Source organism: Anser brachyrhynchus (genome assembly GCF_964034855.1).
Source record: "Anser brachyrhynchus genome assembly, chromosome: 1".
NCBI classification, from domain to species: domain Eukaryota; kingdom Metazoa; phylum Chordata; class Aves; order Anseriformes; family Anatidae; genus Anser; species Anser brachyrhynchus.
The window spans coordinates 102,015,824-102,039,492 of record NC_137694.1 but is presented as its reverse complement, the minus strand read 5'-3'; the positions used below and the strand labels follow the sequence as shown (position 1 = coordinate 102,039,492).

Here is a 23,669-nt window from a genome sequence, read left to right as displayed (position 1 = left end):
TATCTATCACTAAATTAATTCAACTTATTTTCCCTTTGTAGCCACTTTCATCCAGTGGTACTGATATCCAGAAACACTTCAAATGGTAGTTGATTTTTACGAGTTCCAGTAAACCAGGGTATATGTGGAGGTGCATAGTGTTCTTCCTGTTCTGCAAATGCCAAAAGAGCTTCACAGATGAGACGTTCAGCGTTATATATCTGATGAGTTTTAGGTCTGAAATTAGAATCTACTGGTCATGACTCCTACTGTAATCAGTAGTCCATAGCTGCTAGGAGAGGTAATTTATCCTGGGAAATGAAAGCATATTATATATAACTTTATTAAACATGTGTTAGCACTTTGTTTAGATTAAAAGACTGCTGTTCTTAAGATTTCTACTTGGTCTGCTATTAAAACTCAAGTGGAAGGACAGCTGTTTTCAGAAGGTTTGTAGACTAGATAGCATATACATGTGGGTTGATATAATGGCTTTTTCTTATCTTAGCTGTCTGAAAGGAAGGAAATAAAATTGCCAGTCAATTTAAATTTACTCAATTATAATGAAAAAATACAGCATCACAAGAAGTAGATAGACCATAAAGTGAATAAGCAATGGCACATAAGGCAGAACTTAAAAATGGTTGCTAAGGTACTTAAGAGATTGTTGCTCCCTTGTATGGCTGCTTCACTGGGTTTAAATCTGGTCATTGTATATCTTAAACAAGTGCCTGAGAGTGAAAATGCTTTTGAGTCTTATTGGAAATGCTTATACTGATCTACAGAAACCCAGATTCATACTAAAAATCCTAATCTCTGTGCTCATGGCCTTCCCTCATTCATTCTTTGCACATAGATATCTGATAGTTATAGTTTGTAGGCTATCTATATGAATAACTAGGCTTCATAAAAATTATTTGTAATTTCCAAAAGTTTCTCATTTTGAATGCTTCCCAGATCTGAACTGTGAGCCTTTTCTGGTCTCTTGTTTCTCACTGGTTCCACCTGCTTGTACCAGGGTCATGCAAAGCTAATTCACTGTCCAAGCAGTTTTCTGGTCCTCTTCAAGATCTGAGTGGCCAGTGGACACTGCAGCTCCTCCACTTTCCTACTGTAGCTCCAGCAGTCTTTGGAAACAGCTCAAAGCCAGTTTCAGAGATCAGAATAAACGTTAAAGATAACAAGACACTAATGAAATATTTTGACTACAGCCAGGCAAATGAGATGAGGGAAGAGCCAAGGAAGAGAAGAATCAAGAGCCTGGAGAAATGTTTTCCTGCAGGTCAAAACCAGTTTAGCTCAAGAGGAAAGCAACCCAGAAAAAGTACCCGGAGCAAGAGGAGATCTGTTGAGAAGTCTGTATTTACAACGTCAAAGACAGTTAGGGAAGGTTTGGGGTATTTTAACTCAGCTCATCCCTATCCTTCCTCAGTGCATTTACAATCATGTAGAAGAATCCTAATATTTTAAGGTTGTGTCTTAGTTTTAGTTAGGTTTTGCTTTGTAGACTGTTTTGTTAAAACCAACGTCATGTTATTCTGCAGAGAGGTTCCACATTTGTCAGATTTGTATTCCAGAATCCATTGCTGCTATCTGTAAAACATCAAACATTGAGTCATATCTTCCCTTCTGCTTGAACTATAAATGTTTCTAATATGACAAAGAAATGGATTTAGTAACCTATTCCTTGCCAGTGTGTGTGCAACAAATGCCTGCTGATCTAACACCAGCTCCTGTCAGAAGCTCTGTCTGGGTGATGAGAGATGAGATTAGAGCATTTATACTAGGTTAAAGAATGCAAATACAAATTTTTCGGGCCAAGACCTCTGTCTCAATCACAGTGCAAAGCATGTTTTTGGATTGCATTTGTTCAGTTTTCGCCATCTGCCTTCATATCTTGGTTCCCCCTAGTGCTTTCAAACCAAACCCTTCCTCTCTCCTCCCCTGTCCCCAGTTTTCTATTTGTACAGGGCTAATATTTTATTTTATCCCACATCACCTGCATTGAAGTTGTGTAAATTAAGCACCCCATGTGCTTAACTGCATCTGTCCTTACAGAGTGTCTTCTTCTGCTTACTTATTCAATAAAGAGTTTCTTAATCCAACATACTCGTAGAGTATTTTTGAACTTTTCATAAGTGGTTTTGCATGCCCCTCCATCCCATGATTAGAGTTTTTCCTTCTCCCACTGTCACACTAACAAAGGAGTTTGGGAAGCTTTTTGCTCCTCAGAATTTTTTATTCCCTACATATAGATAGTAAGTTCTTATGTTTAGTCCTCACACCTACTCACTACTTTCCCTTCTTTGACACATGCATTTCCGGCTGTGCTTATTCCTCCATTTATAAATAGAGAATTATCTCATATAACACATAGGATGTGCTCTTTTGTAACAGAGTGTATTCACTTTCCTGATGCTTTTTGACCACTGAAACATACTTTGAAATCTGTAGTACAGACTTCTCATGATGAATGGTATTTTCTTCATCAGAATTCTAGTAGATCCTTGACACTTCAGGGGAAAATGTATTTTGTTTCAGAATTTGAAATGGTCTTTTTTTTTTTTTTTTTTTAGCATTGAACCTAACGTTTGATGACTGATTTCATGGTGGTCTCCCTTGTTTGCTTCTTTGAACAGATGAATAAATCCCTACCCAAATGGATTTGAGTTAGTTCACCAATATGTTAGAAGCCTGTTTCATTGTAAAAACTCTCCAGAGTTGGTCCAGGGTACACTGTAGAACTGCCTGGCTTTTTTAAGTATACTCCATTATTCAGGTTTATTAGCACTCCCAGCCCAGATCTCTCCCTGCTTTAAATCAGTGGGAATTTGCACGGAAGACTGTATTTTGTGTGTATACATATTTTTGAACTCTTTTCATTATCTATTTCACTGACAGCTTCTTGTTGGCTTTTTATTTCACTAATGACAGCTTCTCATTGGCTTTTATTATCTATGTATTTGGACAGAATTTGGGCATTTTAGTGCTAATGTTGTGGTTTGGCCAAGGCCTGCTCTGTCATCTCTTCATCCAGTGGAAGTTGGATCTAGATTGTAACAGCAATCCTGAATCACTGGAACAGGGTCTCTGTCTCTTTCCTAATTAAAAAAAAAAAAAGGCTAATTCTCCCTAATACTATGCCTAGCACTGTAGGCAAAACTAATCCCAATTGTACTGGGCCAGCCAAAGTGGATGATGGTGTGCTGGGTGTTTGCATGAACTTTTACTGAAATATGCATGCAAGGTATCCAGAGTAAATACAGAAGATGACTGAAATCCTTTTTAGGCTAGTAATTTGAAACCAGTAAGAGCCGCTGCCTCACAATAGACATGTAAAGCCAATTAGTAATCTAAGCTGTATGAGTAAATGTCTTAGCTTTGCTGAGGACTTGCATGTCTTTCTCAGCAGGGTTGTACCAGAGAGGTAGCAGAGTTCATTTGCAGTTCTTACTTACAGTGAAAGAAATATACAAGATCTCAAGTTTGGGCTAACTTAAAAGGCAGTCTGAGGATGAACAGTAAGTTGGGATGGAAGATCTATAGGTCTCTAGTTAGTGAAGCAAAGTAAATAGAAAAGAGCCAGGCATAAGACAATGGGAGAAGGTTCTGCTGGTAGGGGAAAGGTTGGAGGCGTTGGAGAATGAAATGTGGATTCACAATTTAGGGTTTGAAAGCTGTGATTACCACAGGAGTGTTTTGGGAGGTAACCTGTTGAAAAACCTGGCAGAGTTTTTATGAACATGTTGTTAGCACAGTCAGGAAGAGTCACACATGCAACCACAGTCCCTCAGAGGGACTGAGAGAATTGGGATCTGATCTAGAGGCAACTACAATTTTACTTCAAAAGAACCTAGATCCACTGTGACCTCCTTGTATGTCACAGGATCCAAAATTTCACGTTGCATCATATTTGAGCCCAGAGATAAGTGTTCGGCAAGAGTACAATATTACATATTTTTCTTTTCTACTCTTGATTTGAATAAGGGGAATTGGAAAATCCACTTCCTTTGGTGGTTTGTTCCATTATTTAATCAGTTGTAATGTTAAAAGTATCTGTTTTATTTCCCATTTGAATTTATATAGTTCCAGCTGTCAATCATTGGATTTTCCTATGACTTCCTATATCATATCAAAATGTGTTTTATTACCCCATGTTTTCTTTCCAGAGTTTTCACAGATTGCAACAAACCTACTACTGGGTTGTCTTAAGAGGCTAAACAAATTGTGCTGTCTCCTGCTGTAAAACACTTTCTCCAAACACCTGCACCCACCTCAGTTGTTCATCATCCTTTTTAAAAAATTAATTCTGAAGCTGCATATTTCAGTTTTTGTCTTTACCCACAGCCCTGTGCAAAATTAAAACTATACGCTTGCTACTGTTTGCTATCCCTGTGTGTATACCTGCTACAACATCCTAGTAGGAACTCATACTCAGTTCTCTCTTTTGGCCATTGAATTCTTCTAAGCGTCTACTTTCCAGACTAATCTGCAGTTACATGGCCTTTATTTCTAGATATAGCATTTTGTATCTGGCCATATGAAACTCATTTCGTTTGGGTTCCAGTTACCGCCAGATTGCACTGACTGCTGTTACTCCCCTATGTCATTTTTGCTAGCAGCAGTGTTGCAGTGATTGATAAAATTGAACGACCATTCCTTGTGTATCTCTGAAAAGCAGCCCTATTTGGTAATGAGTTTACATTGCCAGATCATTCTTAGAGCACTGTTGGCCATTTTTTAATTAAGATAATTATATTGATATGGTATAGTGCTGTTTTCTTCTTATCATAATGTGTTGTGGTACCATGTCAATTGCTTTAGAAATGTTTGTTTTATTACACTTTTGCAGTTTCCTTTATCTGCTACTTTGTAGACTTTAAAGAATGAAATCAAGCTTGCCGAGAAAATTGTTTTCTGTAAAACCATGCTGATTGGTGTCAATTGTCCTCTTGGTTTTTTATTTTTTTATTTTTTTATTTCTTTACTTGGGTTTCCATAATTGTTTGGGATTTAGGTATGTCATCCTAAAATTATCCAGTCAGTCTGCTAGTGCTTTGTAATAGTAGCATTCCCTTGATACTCTTCCAGTCCTCTAGGACTTCCCTGTATTCCAGGGTGCAATAAAAATTAGCATCATTTTGTCAAGGAAATTGATCTTGAGTGAAAGAGTATCTAGGTAGCATATCAGATGCCTGTACACCAAGTACTCTGAGACCTGTGTAAAGATAGAACACTGAAAATTTCAAGTGGCTTTTAAGCAGCTTGTCTTCATCACCAAACTCTTCAGACAGTGTCCTGAAGTTCTGTACGCCTCTGAATCAAGACCAGTTTGTTCACCCTTACTTGAATAAATATTGAATAGCTATTTAATAGTCTTCTGGAGGAATTTTTCCTTTACAGTTCTTTACTACTACAAGCATGAGACCTGTGCAGTGTGGAGCAGGATCTAAGTGTTGTCTGTTGTTTGCAGTCTCCAAAATAAAAAAAATAAAAAAAAGTTGTGTCTTTCACACTGACTTAAAGGTTTAATTCTTGGGGAAAAATGAGACAGTGTCCTTAAAAGTGAAATAATTTGTTCCTTTTCATTTTGTCACAACCACTTGCAAGGTTCTCCTGTCTGAGCTGTGGCACACAGTGTGAGGGTTGCTGAATTGTTGACCAGAGTGACACCAACAAGGTCATGCTCTGCATTGCCGGGAATTCTGGCAAAACTGTAACCATTGTAGCTTTTCCCATAGCTTGTCACACTCCAGAGCAGAGACAAGGGGTGTTCTGCACTATTATTGAAAAAGACAGAGAGAAAGAGAGAAGAGCAAGAGGACTCACTTCATTTCCTGTTTAGAAAGCAAAAATGTTTTGACCTTTATTCATACATATCACACCTGCCTAGCAGCTCACAGGATTTGTAAGGAGGAATGGACAAGTGGTTCCATAAACAGCATATGCATTACTTCTTCAGAAGTATGCCACACAATTATTTTTTTCCTTTCCTTTTCTTTCTTCTTTTTTTTCTTCTTTTTTCCCCCCCCCCCCCCCCCTTTAGCTGCCATGCAATAGCCAGCATGACTTGTGATGTGCAATAGTATCTGAAGAGATTGTCATGGATGTGGGTGCTCTTTAGTTACACATACATCTTCTTCTCCAGACTGTAGAGAGAACTTGGTCAACGTATATCCCACATGTGAATAGTCTCAGTGTCGCCCTAGACTGCAGCAGTAACCAGATCTGAAAAGAATTCATCTATACACTTTCTTCTTGTGTCAAGGCTCAAGTCCCAGCAAAAAAGGGAGTTTTTCCAACCAAAATTGGAGGCAGCTCCACTTGAGATAAGGAAATACAGAAAGAATTAGACTTTGCCAAGAAAGACAGGAAATCTGGTGTCATACAGAAAGAAACTTCATGCAAACTAATGGACCACATTATAGATTACTAAACTACAGCTAGCTGTGTTCAGTAGTTGTTAATGACAGACAACCTGAGCCAGTTTCCTTCATCATTGTGCCTTTTCTGTCCCTGCATAAATCTATTAAAAGAGTTAGTGTGTGCTGAGGAAGCACCACCGAAGTAGTGGGGAAGCACAGATAATCCGTGAATCATTTCAGAGTCATTTATTTGGGGCTGGTTTTAATGGCTGATATCCTTGCATGCTGTAAAGTTGTGAGTATGAGGTGAATGACTGAAAGCATAGGCAAGAGGTGCTCTGCACTACTGATAGCTTCTTCCCAGTCTCCTCCTCTTTGAATAGGCTTTTTGCAGTATTGTGTTGGAACTGATCAGCTAGCTGGTTTGTGAACCAAGGATCCATTGGTCCCTTTCTGCATGGAATGTTTGTGGATTTAAACTTCATGCTTTAATGATAAAATGCTCTTCTGCAGTCCAGCACACAAATTGACTTGAGTTCCAGCTGTATAAAGGGGAAACAGAGAAAAGCATATATAGGAGATGGAAATGTGGGGAGAAAGCAGCAGCTGGAAGAGTTTACAAGATGAAATCAAAGTCCCTAAAAATGAGTACAGTATTCAATTCCTATTTTCAATAAGTCACTATGACAAATTACTAGTTACAGAGTTCCTGAAATTCTTTCAGCTGCAAAATGCAGGATGTTTTTTATCTTCCAACACTCCCCACAGCACATATTACATTGGTTGATAGAAAAATGTTCTACAACAGTGTTACCTGTGACCAGACATAGCAGCTCAGTCTAAAAAAGTCAGCAAAAGGGTGCTGAGGCCATATCCTCCCACCAATATCAGTCAACAGTGAACACCTGGGAAAGAACATATTCTTCCCCAGATACCATTTTAGCTTCTAGTGTTTTGCCAAATGTGGAGTCTTTAGTAGCCTTGGAGGGATTTTACTTTTGTATGTGTCCATGTGTCCAGTCCTTTTTCGTTTTTTTTTTCCTCCATTATAAACTTTTAACATGCACAACATCCGCTGACATGAGATTTGTGACAGAATTATGTAGCCTGGAAAGTCCAGGCTTTTTTGATCAAGCCTTACATTTCGGTGTGTTCAAATTTTGTTATACAATTGAAATATCTTTTTTTTTTTAACCTTCTTTTTTGCAGGCCATTGACAAGTATTGCCGAGTCAGTGGTGGCTTTTCTGGTGTCAAGGATGTCTATTCTTCATCTCCTACATATGATGATGTACAGCAGAGCTTTTTCCTTGCTGAAACTTTGAAGTAAGCTGTCTTCACTCTTTCTTCTTTCTGTAAAAGCCAGTATCTAATTTCCAGAAGAACGTGTTGACTTAACAAATAATCTGTTGTCTTGTCAGGGTGGTTTGGGCATTCTTTTTTTCACAGCTTTAGGTCCAAGGCCAGCCTATTTTCCCAGTAGGAAATACAAGTAGAATTTCCCATGCAAGAAGCCTATGCTGAGGGAGCTTTCGTTTTTAAGACTTCAGTGTGATTTCTGGCATTACAATAGAGGACAGATATCTCCTTTTTAAGAGATTCCATTTGCAAAAGACGTTTTTGGATACACTGACTTGACATACTCCGTTAGTGTAGAACCTGTTTCTCCTGTGTGTGTCACTGCAAGGGAATAAATAGGGAAAAAAATTTCCTCTATGCCCTTGTATTATTTTTCTGTATTTCTCCTATAGCATATTTCTCTAGAATGCTTTTTGTTGTAAGCCAGAATATCAGGCATATTTTATAATCTTTCATGTACTTCAGATTTTAGAATCTTTTAAATATTCTTCAATTCAGTTGAGTCAGCAGGACACCTGTAGTCCATTGTGCAGAGGTTAATGCAGTCTGTTGCATATTTGGTTCAAGGTATAGTGTTCAAAGTTTCTTTTTGATTCATAATAAAAAAAATGCTATTCTGTACTAGAATATGCTATAACCTTTAAGTTATGGAGATGCTGCATACAATAAGAAAAATGTGTAAAGATAAGGATATGTCATGGAGACATTAAGAGATCAGTTTTTAAAACAGCCAGCTTATCATGACTACTCATCTCTTCCATCATTGACGTGACCAGCTATCAAGAGCACTCTTTTGTCATGCAACTGTGATCATTCTGGGGTTTTGCCTGTAAAGCAATGTCTCCAAAGGTGTGACAATTTCTTGACAATCACATCAGTGAATTTGGTAATTCAGTTCTGGCACTGAAATCTACCAAGGTTCCTGTGTAGGTTACCTCCCTGAAACCTTGTGAATTGTCTACCTTTGGGAGAAAAGTGTGTAAGCTGGCTATATTCCCTACCCTTTTTTTTTTTTTCCTCCTGTATAGCATTTTGGAGAATATTTTTGTTTGTTAATTTCATAGAATTAACCAGAAGCCACTTTTGGCCTTTGAAAGAGGCCAGAGCTGCTATCAGTTGTTGTCGTCTCTGGTTATATATCTGTGCCACTTTCTGCCAACATGTGATGGAAGGGATGATACATATGTAGTTGCACAAACCTGTCAGCAGTGAAGACTCATTAAGGTGTCCTTTCTGTCATTACAACCCAGGGATTTGAAGAAGAAACAGTTGTAATCATTTGGCAATCTAGCAGGGTGTGCAGCTTTTGCAGAATGAAACAGGTTTCTTTTTCCTTTTTTTTTTCAGAGTTTACAGTATTTAGCAGGTTTTAGCTGCAATTTCTGTATATCAAGATTGATTTGGGGTATTAGGAGCTCAAAATACGTAGGTGAGAAAGGAGGTCCTGACAGAGGCAGCACTGTTGCCTACTTCGGGCACCACAACATGTTTCACTGGTGAGAAAGGACTCCCAGGTTCATCACATGTAAGGGAAAGGTTTGTCCATTCTGTCCTTCAGCTGACTCCTTACCAGACTTCTCTAAATTGTCACAATATTTTGTTTCCCTGTATTATCATTATAAAAAGAAAGTCAGCCACTGATACTTACTCTGTCATCTTTGTTAAGTTCATTTCAGTCACTCTTTTGAGTTCATTTTCTGGAGTCTAAAAACTATACTCTGAAAGGAAGAGGCAGAAGTTTCAAACAGGTCCAGTCAGAGGCACAGTACTTCCCCAGGAAGTGATCCATCTGCCTATATGATCCATCTGCCTATAAAAGCCAAATTAGAAAATGAAATCTGCTTCTAAGAGACTTCTGTGGTGACAGAACTGATGTTCTGTATCACTAGAATTCTGTCTAGATCTTAAATAATCACAAGTAGATCTCAAAATTCACTGATGTGTCGCTCAGTTACTGGATGTGCTATAGCTCAAGCAGTGACACGTGAATATAGACAGTGGAAATTGCCAGCATCTGATTTAGAGAGTGAAGTAAGAGCAGCCTCAGCAGAGTGAAGGCAGAACAATGTGTATGCACATGCTGGATGTGACAGAACCCTCTAACGGGAGTGACGCCCTTCCTTGTCCCATGCTACAAGACCTGTCATTTTCTGGATACCAGGAAATCAGGCTGAAGCAAGAGCTGAGAGGTCCTGTACTTCTGTGATATTAAGCTTGCACATGCACAGTCAGGTTTTCTGGAACAAGGAAAATACTTTTGAATTTTAGCATTTGAGTTTGGAAGCCTTGACAATATCCCTACCACTAATACCCCCCACTCAAAAGTGTGTATTAAGAAAAAAGAACCAAGAAATAGTCTTCCACATCTGTCCAGAAACCTTAACATTGTTACATGCTTAATTTGCTCTGCATTGCTTTGTAATATACAACATTTATGAATCCTCTCTGCACAATATATTGGCCCATTTCCTCCCACCCAGAAGCTGAACCAGCTTCCAGCATGGTGCTGACAAATAAGATATCTGGCATGGCTTATTGGCATCTCTTGTGCTTCCTCTAAATCTTTGATTTGGTTTGCACAGAGTAGTCATTTCCAAGTGGGTTTATTCCATTAAGAACAATTTTTTTGCCTACTTTTCTACTCCCCTGCCTCCCAAATCCTCATGCTTGGTGTCTTGATGCTTGTAATATATAGTAAGTCTTTGAAAGGAGTCTTGAAAAATGGAAGTTACTTGGAAAAGTTAAAATGCTGTCTTTGTAACAACTTTTCATTTCAGGGCTTGAGTTGATAAAAATAACTCTTCAGATCATTGTAATGGCAAAAGTTGTGTGGGTGCTATAAAAAGATTGAAAGCAAATAACTTTTTTATAGCTTTAGATGCTGACTGGTGGGGCATGCAGCTGCTATGTTGCTCCACCCTGTCTGTTGCTAAGCTTTAATACCCACCATTTTTCTTCTCTATATTGATATCTAGGTATTTGTATCTGCTTTTCTCCAACGATGACCTTCTCCCGTTAGACAACTGGGTTTTTAACACAGAAGCTCATCCTCTGCCTGTTTTACATTTAGCAAACACCACACTTTCAGGAAATCCTGCTTATCGATAAAATCAGCTCTAAGAAGAAGAAGAAAGACTTTTCAGCTCTGTTTTGTTTACATGGACCACTTGAAACTTTAAGCAGGAGAGGAGAAAGACACTTGATAAATCCAGACCTCCGAGTCAAGTACAGGCGTGAGAAACAAAGCCCTTCAACATATAGATAAGTAAAACTGAAAAAAAGTTCTGTTTTATATATGACCAAAACACATTAGTGTGGTATTTGCAGGACAGAGACTTCACGTGCTTTGAACCCTCACAAGAGATGGAATCTACTGTTTAATATAAATGCAACAGTGTAAGGAAGAAGAGGTTTTCCTGTTCAGCAACAGAAACTTGCTGCTGCTGTTGTTGGCTGTTGCAAGGAACAGTACACCAGTCACCTCTTCAAATCGGGTGGGTTCCAAATACTTAGATTTTTTTTTCTTTTCTTTTTTGTTTGTTTGATGATGGCATGAACAAAGCAACAACAACAAAAAAAAAGCAACATCACTGCACCAGCAGCATCAGGATTTGAATTTTTTTTCTGTACCTGTCTGAATTTTCTAAAGATCATCAGTTTGTCCAGACTGGCAGCCATTCTCAGTGCCTCTAAACCATTAAAACTAAACTATAAAAACTATTGCCTCCTCATTTCCCTTTTCAAAACAGTGTTGAAAGCTCTGTGTTGTATGCTCACATCCAAAAAACAGTTAGTAAGCATTTGGTTTGTAGTTAATTGTCAGCAACGCTAGCTTAGTTCATTTGGCATGTCACAAAGTGTTGAGCGTATTGCAGGGGTAGATAGGAGCCAAAGTTTCACTTCCTCACAGATTCTGTCACATGGAAAGTCTATATTCTCTTATTTTTTCTTGTTTCTTCTAGCCAAATATACAGAGATAACAACATGAGAAAAGCAGTCTGTCATGACTTATATAGCAGGGTATAGTATATGGCATTTAAAAGTGCTCCCCTTCTGCTAAGCAGCAGGAGCTTGTTGCTTTATGTTTTTCCACACAGTCCGGATTTTTCCTAAAAATTAACTTCCTTCTTTGGATACTATTCACAGAACCTTATTTGCAGCTTTGAAATCCTGACTTATTTTATTTCTGCATGGGACAGAAACCTAAAACTGCCTGTGATTTAGTTTACAAAACTTTTCTTCTGCTCCAGTGCAAAGCCAACATGATTGGTTTTGGAAATGACATAACATCTGAACATGACATAACATATGAATGGAAAAAGAAACTGTAGAGTCCCTTCTTCCTTTAGCTTATGAGAAATGAGGTGCTGTTACCTGCATGTTTTTTTCTTGAGTACTCCTAGTCTGGCATAGTTCAAATACTTTGAAATTAGGCTGGACAATATCAGTTAAGTGGAGTCTGCTTCAGTCTTCACATACAATTTTTGCTAAAAGAAATTTAGCCTTTTCAAGTATCTCTTCATTGCTTTTTTTTTTTTTTTTCTGTTCCAGAATCCTTACAGCTCACATGATTTCTTTTATTCCCTTTTTAGCTCTCAAATTCTTTTGCCATGGTGACTGGCACCTTTGCTGAAAAGGAGCTGTGAAGTGCTTCTTCCCCTCCTAATTAGCGCACAGGTTGAATCTTTCAAAAGTCTTGATTGCGTTTTTGAACTGAAGTGAGTGGAAGAACTTTCTTCAGTAAGCTACAGAAGTACAGGATCAAGTCTAAAGGCACTAAGTGCTATTTCTCCCCCTCAAAAATGCTTATATATGAAGTTTTATATATAAAAGCTTTTTCTCTACATCAAATTGTAATATATCTGACTGTACTTTAAAGTAGGATTTCCCCTATAAAATTTTCCTTCACTCCTCTTTGATACTAATTTAGACATTGCATTTTTTCTTTGGTCGAGTGATGATTTCTATCAGATGCTTTTCTCCAGACTGTTCCTTTAGTTTAAGAGGAGGAAGACATAAAGCTTGGAAAACATTTCAATCTCAATATTTTTGCCTTAATACCAATTATTGAGTTACTGTAATTGGCAGCAGTATCTTAAAAATAATTTAAGATCTGATAAAGCAATTGATGTACATAATACTGTTTCAAGTAATTGCTTATTTAAAATTAGAAATAACTGGAAGTAAATGGAATCTTCTTACTGGTCCGCTTTTTCTAGTTGAGTATTCAATGAGTTACTGAAGAACTAGTCATTTTCCATTTTAAAGTTCAGATATGTTATGTTTTCAAATAGAGTTTTTCACATCCCATTAAAACTGTTATGAGTTTAAAACTGCACTATATTGACTTGTTCTCCTAAATCTCTCTAGTGCAAAGAAGATGAAATACAAACTACTCCATTTAAAAAAAAAAAAAAAAAGGAAAAGAAAAGGCACTTTCCCCCCTAGCCCATCCCCATAAACTTCCTAATAAATGTAGATGTAGAATGGCTGCCAGTCTGTTCAGAGAAACATCAAGGACAGAATTTTGGAGTCACAGAAACAGCAAACTTATTATTATGTTTTCTGCTCTTCCACACCCCTCTTTTGAATTAAAGAGCAACTATTCACATTAATTCCTCCATGAATCCCAATGGGTTAACTCACTGCCACAAGAATGCTTGAATTGAGGACCTAAGCCATTTCATGTTATGGGATGGTATTTTTCTCAAAGCAGATGTACAGTACTGCTATTTCTTCTTTGTGTAGACAAGCAGCAGGTACCAAATAAAGGACACTTGTTTCTCATTTTCCAGTTAGCCCAACGGTTGTCAATTTCTACTCTATCACTCTAAAAGACAAACTGTTGTTTTCCTACAGAAGCTACTGATCTTCATAGTCTATCTAAAATAATGTGTTTTATGGACTAATTGCTGTGTCATTCATGAATCTCTCCATCCTGAGATTTCCTAGAGCAAGCTGAAAATTTGGAGGTAATGGGTTTTGAGCGAGGTGTGTGTAGTAACCAAGCATGGATAATGAAACTTCTGATTGAAGTGACATGTCCTCATTCAGAGTCCTTCACAAAGAAGTAGGTTTTGATCTGCAGAGTGGAGTTATGTGCAATCCACAGTTCAGACTGTTTTCCCTCTGGGTATAAAAGGTACAGTAGAATATTGTCACTTTCATTCTGTTGCTGCTGTCTTACATACTTTCATGAAGAGTGTAAATTTAAGCACAATGAATTTTTAGTGCTAGTTGTTTCTGAGTCTTGCACTGTATTCTCTAACAAAACAATCCTCATTTTCTTTAGGTAGGTGTCCCATTTAGCAATTTCTACAATACCTTCTCTTCTTACAGGATGAAATAAAGAACAGAAAATCATGTACATTATTGGCACACTGGATTTGGGCAAGAGCCAGGAAATCCCAGAATTGTCTATTTCCTGTGTGCATGCAGTCAAAACAAAGATATTCAGTTCTTTTCCTAATCCAAGCCTCAAGCTTGCCTGATATGCTAGCAGTAAATTTTTTTCTAACACTTTACAGCCTGACAGAAGCCAAATTTCTGCACTGATCACCTTGGAGCTGTGTGTGTCCTACAGTCAAGAAGTCAACGTCTTAGTTTTGTCCTCTAACTAAAAAGAAAACCCTTGAATGATGTTCTGGGTGTTCATTTTGCAGCACAACTAAATGCTTAAAGGGCGTATGCAAGATTCTAAATACCCTGGAGTAAAGGGGAAAGCAGATAGTATAGTTCTGGGTGCCAGTCACACCTTTGAGACTCCTTTAGCTCCTTACTACAAATTTGTGAATAACTGTCTTCTATCTTCCAGTCATTGAAATATACTTATGCAGTATTTTAAAAGATTTGAATACTGAGTAACTGGAACTTTAAAAAGTGAAAGCAATTACATGTTCCCTGTAATACCATCTTGTAAGATTAAAAGTATACCTTGTTTTGATTTATTCCTGAGCAAGGTTCTATTGGGCTGTCCTTTATGATCCCCCCTTTTGTCCCCAAGAATGACATTACAAATATAATGTTATAATGTGACTTTTTGCTAGTTTAAATGGAGAAGTGGTTAACAGCATTAACATTGAAAATTAACAGTGTAATCTGGCATCCACAGAAAATGGTGTGGCAGTTTACATCTCAGGGCTGTAGTAACAGGCTTTTAGCAAATTGAGCCTGTTATGTACACTAATAAGTCTAGTCCATGTTTTTAAGAGGACAAGTTAGAAACAGGCTTCTTGTTACGAGAGAAAAATGTAAGCAAGCTCTTGATCCATGCTGTAGTTCAGAGATCTGTTTACCCTGGTGAGACTTCCCTCTCTCACTGCTTGAATTTTGAGAAACAGTCTTCTGACTAAAGAGTTTGAGTTGCCATACAAAGAAGAAACCCAAGCTCTTTTGCTAGTTATGTGCGTACAACTGTAGCAGAGATGATAAGCACGAGCTGCTTTGGATGTTAGCGCATTCTAACAAACTGCTCTGTAATTGCCCAGAAAAGCTGGGGACCACCAAAGGAGACAGCTGACTTGTTACAGTGAATTGTTGCCTTTAATCCTAATCACTTGGTGGAAGTTGGATTTGCATTCTGCCTTTATTCTTGCTTTATCTAAAACTGACAGATTATTTTTCCTCCAAAATAATAAAAGGGCAAGAGTCTATCTTCTGATGTGGAAACTTTCTGACTGCCTCTGACCTGGAATCCTGCATATGTACTTTTTACAGATTAAAAATAATATTGTATATATTAAAAAAGATTGAATAAAGAATGTCTTTAAGTGAAGAATGTGGTTTTTGTGTCCTTTGCCTCCAGTAGCAAACTCCTATAGGTGACTGAATCTGATCCTATTTCACAAGCTTGTTTAGTGCTACAGCTTTTCATTCCCCTGCACCTCTACTAGGGACTTAGATCCATGTCACCATAAACATGTATCAAGACCCACTATTGCAAAATTAAGCCTCTGTACCCCTTGCTTCCTTTTAACAGGTCATTGTAGTGCTCAAATTTTTCTCAAGATGTAAACTACGTGTACAGCAGTGCTCAAATTTTTCTCAAGATGTAAACTACGTGTACAGCAGCTTAAGTATGCTTCAGTGTGCCATTTTGAAAGCCACCAAATCTCAGAAAATTTTGAGCTTTCTACCGTTTTGATACATTTGGGTGAAAGTTCAAAATTCTTTGTAATGAGGGCAAAGGGCACAGGTAGATGTGCAGTGTTAGTAAATAACAGTAATTTTCTTAAGGCACCAGGATGAAAACATATCTTTTCATGATACCAAATAGCCAGTGTACTAATTCTGGACATTTGTTCCTTCCTCTGTTGAAAGGAAGAAGGTCTTAATTGTATGAATGTTGTTCCTGGGGAAATGGGTACAAAGGAAATCTGCTCCAAGTGAGACTCTTTTCCCTGTGCATCTTTTAATTCACTGCAACTGCTGCTGTAGCTCTCTATTTTGCAGTACAGCAAGTGAATAACCAAATTTGCCTTCTGATTCCCATTAACTGTAGATGATTCTTACTGTCTGACATCACCCGTATTGCTCATGTGCAGTATCTCATTTTTGTGGCATGCCATGACTACCATCCTGTGCATCCTGTTTCAGTGCTCTATATCCAGTGCTCTGTCTTCACAGCGTGCTTCTGCCTCAGGATGCATTGACGTCCTTCACTGCTAATTCATAAGAGAAAATTACTTCCAAAGTATCATAATTCACTGCAATACATGGAACCTGATACACACCTGCTTGTCCCGGTATGCCATCCAACTTGAAATCCAGCTGTGCATTCATTTGTTGCTCCCTAGCTTGCCACATGAGCACAGCATGTTCACGATGCATCCAGTTTCCTACCACAGTGCCACTACCAACAGTTTCTTTTGCAGCTATTGATCTTCCTCTGCTGTGCCCAGCCCTGAAGTCACTTTACTGAAAGAAGCTTCTTGCATCAAAGCATGTCTGCTACACCTGTCCATGTCACACGGTCTGAGCCAATGAGCCCTAACTTTGCCTCCTGCTCTAGTAGTAACAAGCTCTCTATCCTTGTCTATATCGTTTTTGCAAATACTGAAGCCTTTATTACTGTACTCTTGGTTCTTCAAACAGGACCATGCCATTTGTGGTTGCATTGCATTGCCTCTGCCTCTTCGATAGCAGTGTTCCACCCTTTTGCTTCTACCTCTTCTGAAACACAGTCTGCACCTTTTATATCCTCAAAGCAAACGTACCTCTTTCATTTCTTCTTTGGTTTGCTGCCTGCATGTCACCCTCCCACCGCCCCTTATAGCCTGTGATTGTGTGTGCTCCTTACTGGAGACCATGTGTCTTGCCTTTCCTTTGCATATTAATTACTTGTATTCAGAAATCCTGAAATGAATCTGTAAGGGGTTATTTTTAGCCTTCATCTTGTAGCTCTGGGAGTTGGCTTCTCTCAGTGCAAAGCCATAGACATGCTGTGTGCCCTGGAAAGGAAAGCTACTCTATTTGTGCCAGTTCATACGTGGGATGTGTGTTGGTGGCAGTGTTTGAAGGTACTTGGTGGTTTGCTTTTCTTTTATTAAATTGAAGAGCAAGAATCTTTTTGATGAAAATGTTTCAGGCTGAGCAAACTTCCATGTCAAAGGGTTTGCGGAGAACATTTACTAATATAGCCAAATTCCTTGCAGGCAAAAATTTAGAGAAGGAATTGGGGAGGAAGAAAAAGCAGTGTGTTCATGTGTAACAACAATTTCACTGTTTTCTTTCTTATACGGTTTACTTTGTACAAGTAGTTATAGACAACAGATATATCTGTTACGAAATAAAACAGAAAGGATGAGCTGCTGCAAGACTAAGAAAATAGCACAATGAGTTGAAATTAGATCACATAAAGATCCATGTGAATTGTAGTATAGCTGCAAAAGGAAGAATGTCCCTGGGTTGTTTCTTCCAAAAGCTAGTGCTGCCTATGTCTGCATATCCTTCTCTTCATCAATCCCCATTGAAGCTTCGGCAAGCAAGAAGCCCCTAAGAATATGTGTGAGATAGATATAGCAGTCCGCTACATCATGTGCAACAGAGGACTGCGTACAGATTCAGGGGGTGAGATGTAGGGAGATTTCTCATGGATTTGCTCATGAGGACAGATAGTCCCATCCATGGCTGGTTTGTGGATCATGCTTAGTGTTTCTGTCAATCCATCTGCAGAAATTCTAGTTTAACTACATGTGAGTATACTCAAGTGGCATTGATGATGCAGAATTATTTGGGATATCAAAGACAAATGTTTTCCAGTTAAGCAGATACAACTTTTTATGAGATAAATCATTCTCCAGGGGAAGGATGTATAGTATATCTCATATAGCTGATCTTCGGTAATTTATGCAATACTGCATCTTGATTAATTTGTCTATGACATTGAACAAAAGACCTGCACAGTGAAAAAGGAACTGGTTAAAGCAGACATAATGAAGTATAAAATGAAGAAGGAAACCTCTAGGGATATTAGTGAATGTCACTAAATCCTGGTATTAGGATAAATCTTGTGTAAAGGCAAGAAGTTGTTTTTTTGCAGCAGCAGAAATCTAGGAATGATTACCAATAAAGAAAATGTAGAATCAGATAACCTTGAGGCCTGGAAAAGCAGAAGACTGAAGAAATTCAAAAAGCCAAATGCAACCTCGTACCTCCAGAAACTAGAAATAAAACTTTTCACTACAATCTGGTATGTTGTCAGTTTGAAATCATGAACAGTGAGAAAAACTGGAACATATGGTCAGCCGTAATGACTCAGATCACCAATGCAAGATGGAAGAAAAGCAAGTAAAAATAAAGTAATGGTTGTGCTGGGTCAAAACTAAGGTCTGTCTAACCTAGCATCTTGTTTCAACATTGACCAATAGCAGATTCCTAGGGAAGAGTAGGGGGAAATATACATATATATATATATATATATATATACACATATGTATCAATACCTCACAAATGCACCCTAAATGATCTGCAGCCATCTGAGCCACAGGTGGTGTCTTGGTATTTAATAGCTCTTGACATACTGGAGTGGCAGTTGTTCACAGGGATTAGTCCAGTCCCTTACTGAATCCAAACCTTTAGTGCACAGAACAAGCTCTGCCAAAGAGCCTCGTGTGCAAAGTTAGTATGCATCGAAAGGGTGTTTCTGATGAAACTGAAAAATTGTTAGTGTACAAAGCCTGATCAATATATCTGAGATACAGTGTATGGTTCTGACTGCTCATAGTTAGGGGAGCCTGTCTCAGTGGAACAGATACAAGACATGAGTATTCAGGATTACCAGGGAATGGAGAGTTTGTGTGAAGAGAGGCAAGAAGAGTTTAGGCTGGCAAAATGGAAGAGTGACAGACGGGCTAATTGCTGTTTGTGACACATTAAGAGATTGATCGCCATAGGAGAGGAAACAAAAATGATACATCCAATACTTGAATAAACTTCAGCTAGAAATTTGAAAGGGGTTTCTGACTATGACATCCTAGAATTAGAAAATGTTGATCTGCTGAAGAAAAGGATAATGTAGTGTGCCTGCCTGCAATTTCAGGGACCTGAGTCAAGGATATAGGAGGTCCCTACCTGTCCTACTTTCCAGAGCTCCTTTGGGAGCTCTGTATCTAGGGCTCAATTTACAAAAGCCCTTTAATTTGTGTTGTCATTTGTTTCCAATGCAGTACAAGTGTAAAATGTCATTGAATCAGAAAAACAGCCTTTCTCTTCAACATAGATGGGATTAATTTGTTCACATTTTCTTCTCTGAGTAATGATGAACAGAAAAACACCAAAATACTTGCTATTAAGCCTTCTAACATGGCTTTCTGTTAAGCTCTCACCACTAACTTAGCTGTAACTGAATCAGAAACAGTTTGCAATGTGCTGAAGCACAGTGCTATCAACACAGGACACCAATCTCCTTTATGTAAAGATTTGTTATGGAACAAGGACCAAGAAATATGATACTAAAATAGAAAAGAGTGGCACGGGAGGAGTAATGTACTTTTCCACAAATAGTCCTTTGTGCAGTGATTTTTTGCAGAGCAAAATAGGTTATCATCCATACCCAAAGAGAAATACTCTCAAAGGTACTGCCTGTTGCATGCATTTATGTTCATTTTTGCCCCTATTTGTACCTGTAGATTACTGTTACAAGCTCATCCTGTCCTGATATTTAAAGTCCCTTCCAGCTCAAACCATTCTGTAATTCTATGAATCTATTAATACTTGCATTAATACTGGGCTTCATATATTGGGCTTATCTTTTGGCTTTGTTCATCTGAATCTACTGTACCTAGTAGGCAGCAGCCTGCATCAACAACCTTGCACTGTATTATTTGTGATGAAAATGCAGACTTTTTAAATACAGAAACTCAGCAGTCAGAATATTGGGCTTCACAGAGCAAGTGAGGGGAAACACTTGCTAAAGATACCATCTAGTGGTAGTATGAGGCAGAGACTAATAGTGCCCACAGATTGAGATTCTGTAAAGCAAATGTCAATCCTGTCAAGTAGCTGATCATAAACTCCTTCCTTTCCAAGCAAAGGATGCTACCGAGGAGTACTGGGTATCAGATCTCACTCTGCCCAGTGGGTCCTAGTTCAGGCAGTGCTGGAACACGAGGGAAATCACAAGTTAATTTTGGACTCACCACGTCGGTCTGTGACATGCCTTGTACAAAATACATCCCCCCGTGTAAAAACAAAGAGATCAAAATCCGGACCTGGTCATTATACAGGGATGTCATCCAGATATGCCTGCTGGTCGCTTTCTGCCAGCCTGTCCACCACACCAAATAGTGACCTCCTCTTCTAGCAGCCCAGGCTCTTACCTGCAGATGCATTTTAGAGGACAGTGCATCTCCTGCTTCCTGCTGTTCTCACAGCCCATATCCAAGCACATGGGTACTGACAGTAGGCCAGAAGAAGGAGATCCTCCATGGTGTTTATGTCCTCCAGTGGGCCCTGGTCAATTTGCCTTGTATCACAGTGCTTGTTTCAAGAGTTCATGAAGGTCCCACAGTGACATTTTTTTATTTCGCTTCCCTCTTTTATAGCAATACCATGGGCAGAGAGTACAAGGTAAATGAGATCATTGCAAAAGTAACTACTTTCTCTCTGTACATAAGTAGTAAATTAAGAGGGCTGAGTGCAAGTCCCTAGAAGCAACAAAACTTGAATAATGCAAAAAAAGTCTGCCTCAACCATTCTTCACAGGCAAAACCTACCATACTGTGCTCAGAGTGGAACAGCTTGTATGTGTTCATTGCTCCTTGTGGCCGACCAGGAAGGCCGCATTGCTCCAGCAATACCTGTGTGCCGGGGTTAATTTCAAGAACCTTATAGACAAGAGACATAAACTGCAAGATGGACCAAGAGAAGTGTGCCATGAGTGGCTGTCTAGAACATAGCAGTGGGTACACACTGTTTAATATGTCTTCAGCATTTAGAAGTAGTGTGCACAAAGGCCAACTGCATGTAAAAAAGTGTGCTTTCATCTTAATTAATGTTATTAATATTGATTAATATGCAATACCTTAAGTTGCATGTAGACACCTAGTGGGATTTTCAGAAATGTGTATATCTAGCTCCTGCTGAAATCACAACTTTGAAAAAGTGGAGGCACAGGAATATTTGAAAAAGAAAAAGCATGCAAAGAGAAATTGAAGATGCTCCATTCACTTATTTTTTAATGAGGAAGGGATGGGGTAATTACAGAGTATGTAAGTACTTACTCAGAGGGGAAATTCAGAGTTCTCGGAGTCTTTTTATTCTAGTACAGAAAGCATAAAAAAAAATCAAAATTCACATGCTGCAGCATGTAAATTTCAGACTGCAAAATATTTATATAAAACATAATGTTTCTCTATAAAAATAAATAAATACATTTTTAGCAGTGAGAAGGATTAATCACCAAGCCAAGTGGTATGTTCTTCTTCCTTTGACACCTACAGATGATTTTTCTGGATTATACATTTCAGTCAAACCTAAGTTATTAGGATCACTGGATATAAGGGAGTGAAATTCTGTGGACTACATTATTCAGGCAATAAGAACAGGTCATGTAATTGTCCCTTTTGGCCTACTATAATATTTTTTAAAAGACTTGGATGGCTTTCTGAAGAGTATCACTTGGTAATTAATCTGAGGTGAAAGTGCTACAGCATCTCTTTGAAAGCAATAATTCCAAACTAGGCTGAGCCTTACTGAAGGAGAAAAAGTCCTTGGGAAGGGATATGGGTGAATCACTGGGTTTGGAGTATAATAGCTGGTTAACAAGCTACACAAACTCTACTGGGTATTGACACCTTAAAATTCTTTAATCATGTTGACGTTTACAAAACCTAAGAAATAAAGGCTCACAGAGGTGGATGTCTTCTCAGTATTAGATGGTAAAGACTCTTGAAATTGAAAGACTTGTGAAGAAATGCTTCTTTACATCTGTCCTGGTTCCAGTTAGGACAGAGTTAAGTAGCTCATAGTAGCTGGTAGGGTGCTATGTTTTGGATTAGGATGAGAAGAGCGCTGATAACATGCTGATGTTTTAATTGTTGCAGAGCAGTGTTTACACCAGGCCAAGGACTTTTCGGCTTCTTGCTCTGTCCTGCCAGCGAGCAGGCTGGGGGTGCAGCAGGAGCTGGGAGGGGACAGACCCAGGACAGCTGACCCAAACTGGCCAAAGGGGTATTCCATACCATCTGACGTCATGCTAAACAATATATAGGGGTGGCTGGCCGGGGTGGGGGGGCCGGCTGCTCGGGGATAGGCTGGGCATCGGTCAGCGGGTGGTGAGCAACTGCATTGTGCATCACTTGTTTCATACACATTATTATTGTTAATACTATTACCATTATCACTATTATTATTATTATTGTTATTATTATTTTCCTGTCTTAATAAACTGTCTTTATCTCAACTCACGGGCTTCACTTTCCCGTTTCTCTCCCCCATCCCAGAGAAGGAGGGGGGAGGGTGAGCGAACGGCTGTGTGGTGTTTAGCTGCCAGCCGGGTTAAACCACAACAACATCTTTTTGGGAAGCTCTAAGTGAAGTTGCAACATGATGTGCTTGATGGATTCAAACAAATGATGCAGTTACAGAGGACATTTCAGAGAAAGACCACGCACAGGTATTCCAGACCAGACAATCGAGCACTGCTTGCACAGCTTCATGCATACAGCTTTCTTATTGGCATACCACCATCAGATACCAGTAGCAGTTCTCTGGAGTTGTCATATGTCTTCTGACAACAAAAGCCTAACCCCCCAATGTCCTCAGCTCAAACAAATCTTTTAAATCAGCATCTTACTGTCAGGAACTTCTTGCTATTTCAGATTAAAGCAAGCCTCGTATCTGCCTAATTTACACTCACAAAATTGAGTGGCACATGTTATGTGACCAAGCTGGAGATTTAATATATCTTCTTTATTTTTGGTCACTGTTTTTTTCCTTTAGATTGGTCTTGACTACTTGTAGTTAGTGTTTGCTGCTAACACTGGAGAGGCGTATCTTATTCAAGAAATGTAAGAATTTTAGTTATGTGAATGAAGAATGTCTTTCTAGACATGATAAACATAAGTATGAGAAAGAATTCCATGGCACTGCTACATATACAAATTTCAGTTATACAGTGGTTTTTGAATGAGGAGAAACAGATAATTCGTTATAACTAGATGTATAAATCTGACAGATTTTTCAGTTTTAAGAGACTGTTTTTATTCTGGTTTTCCACATACAAAGGCCATACATAGTATTTCATGTGATTCTGCACCAAGCCTATGGGTTGAGCCAAAATATTTTTTTAAGTACAGTTTGATTTAAAGATTGTAATCAGGAAAGTTAACACTTATTTTGTAATTTTATCATTTAGCCTGTATTAATACATTTATTGTACTATTGTGTAAAATGACAACTTGTAAATCAAATTTCATCATCATAAATCAAAACATTTATCATTGTTTAAAATCTGCAATACCCGCGC

General features: G+C 38.5%; 1 protein-coding gene and 1 long non-coding RNA gene across 3 annotated transcripts in view; one reads left to right on the top strand and one right to left on the bottom strand.

Annotated features, from left to right (window-relative positions):
* Window positions 1-15,476, top strand: part of MAN1A2 (mannosidase alpha class 1A member 2) — a 141,776-nt gene extending 126,300 nt beyond the window's left edge. The window contains exons 12-13 of one of the 2 annotated variants that reach the window (XM_080551393.1): window positions 7,554-7,669; window positions 10,678-15,476. In XM_080551393.1, coding sequence (XP_080407519.1) covers window positions 7,554-7,669; window positions 10,678-10,810 — 249 coding nt within the window. In that variant the 3' untranslated portion in view covers window positions 10,811-15,476. Of the gene's footprint in view, window positions 1-1,190; window positions 5,214-7,553; window positions 7,670-10,677 lie in introns of those variants that run through there. The other variant, XM_080551394.1, reaches the window with a different exon arrangement.
* LOC308176140 overlaps window positions 12,125-23,669 on the bottom strand; it is a 12,842-nt gene continuing 1,297 nt past the window's right edge. The window contains exons 1-2 of the long non-coding RNA XR_013938102.1: window positions 22,709-23,669; window positions 12,125-22,121 (exon numbers count right to left, since the gene is read on the bottom strand). The exon at window positions 22,709-23,669 is cut by the window's right edge and continues 1,297 nt beyond it. This is a non-coding gene — a long non-coding RNA (uncharacterized lncRNA). The remainder of the gene's footprint in view (window positions 22,122-22,708) is intronic.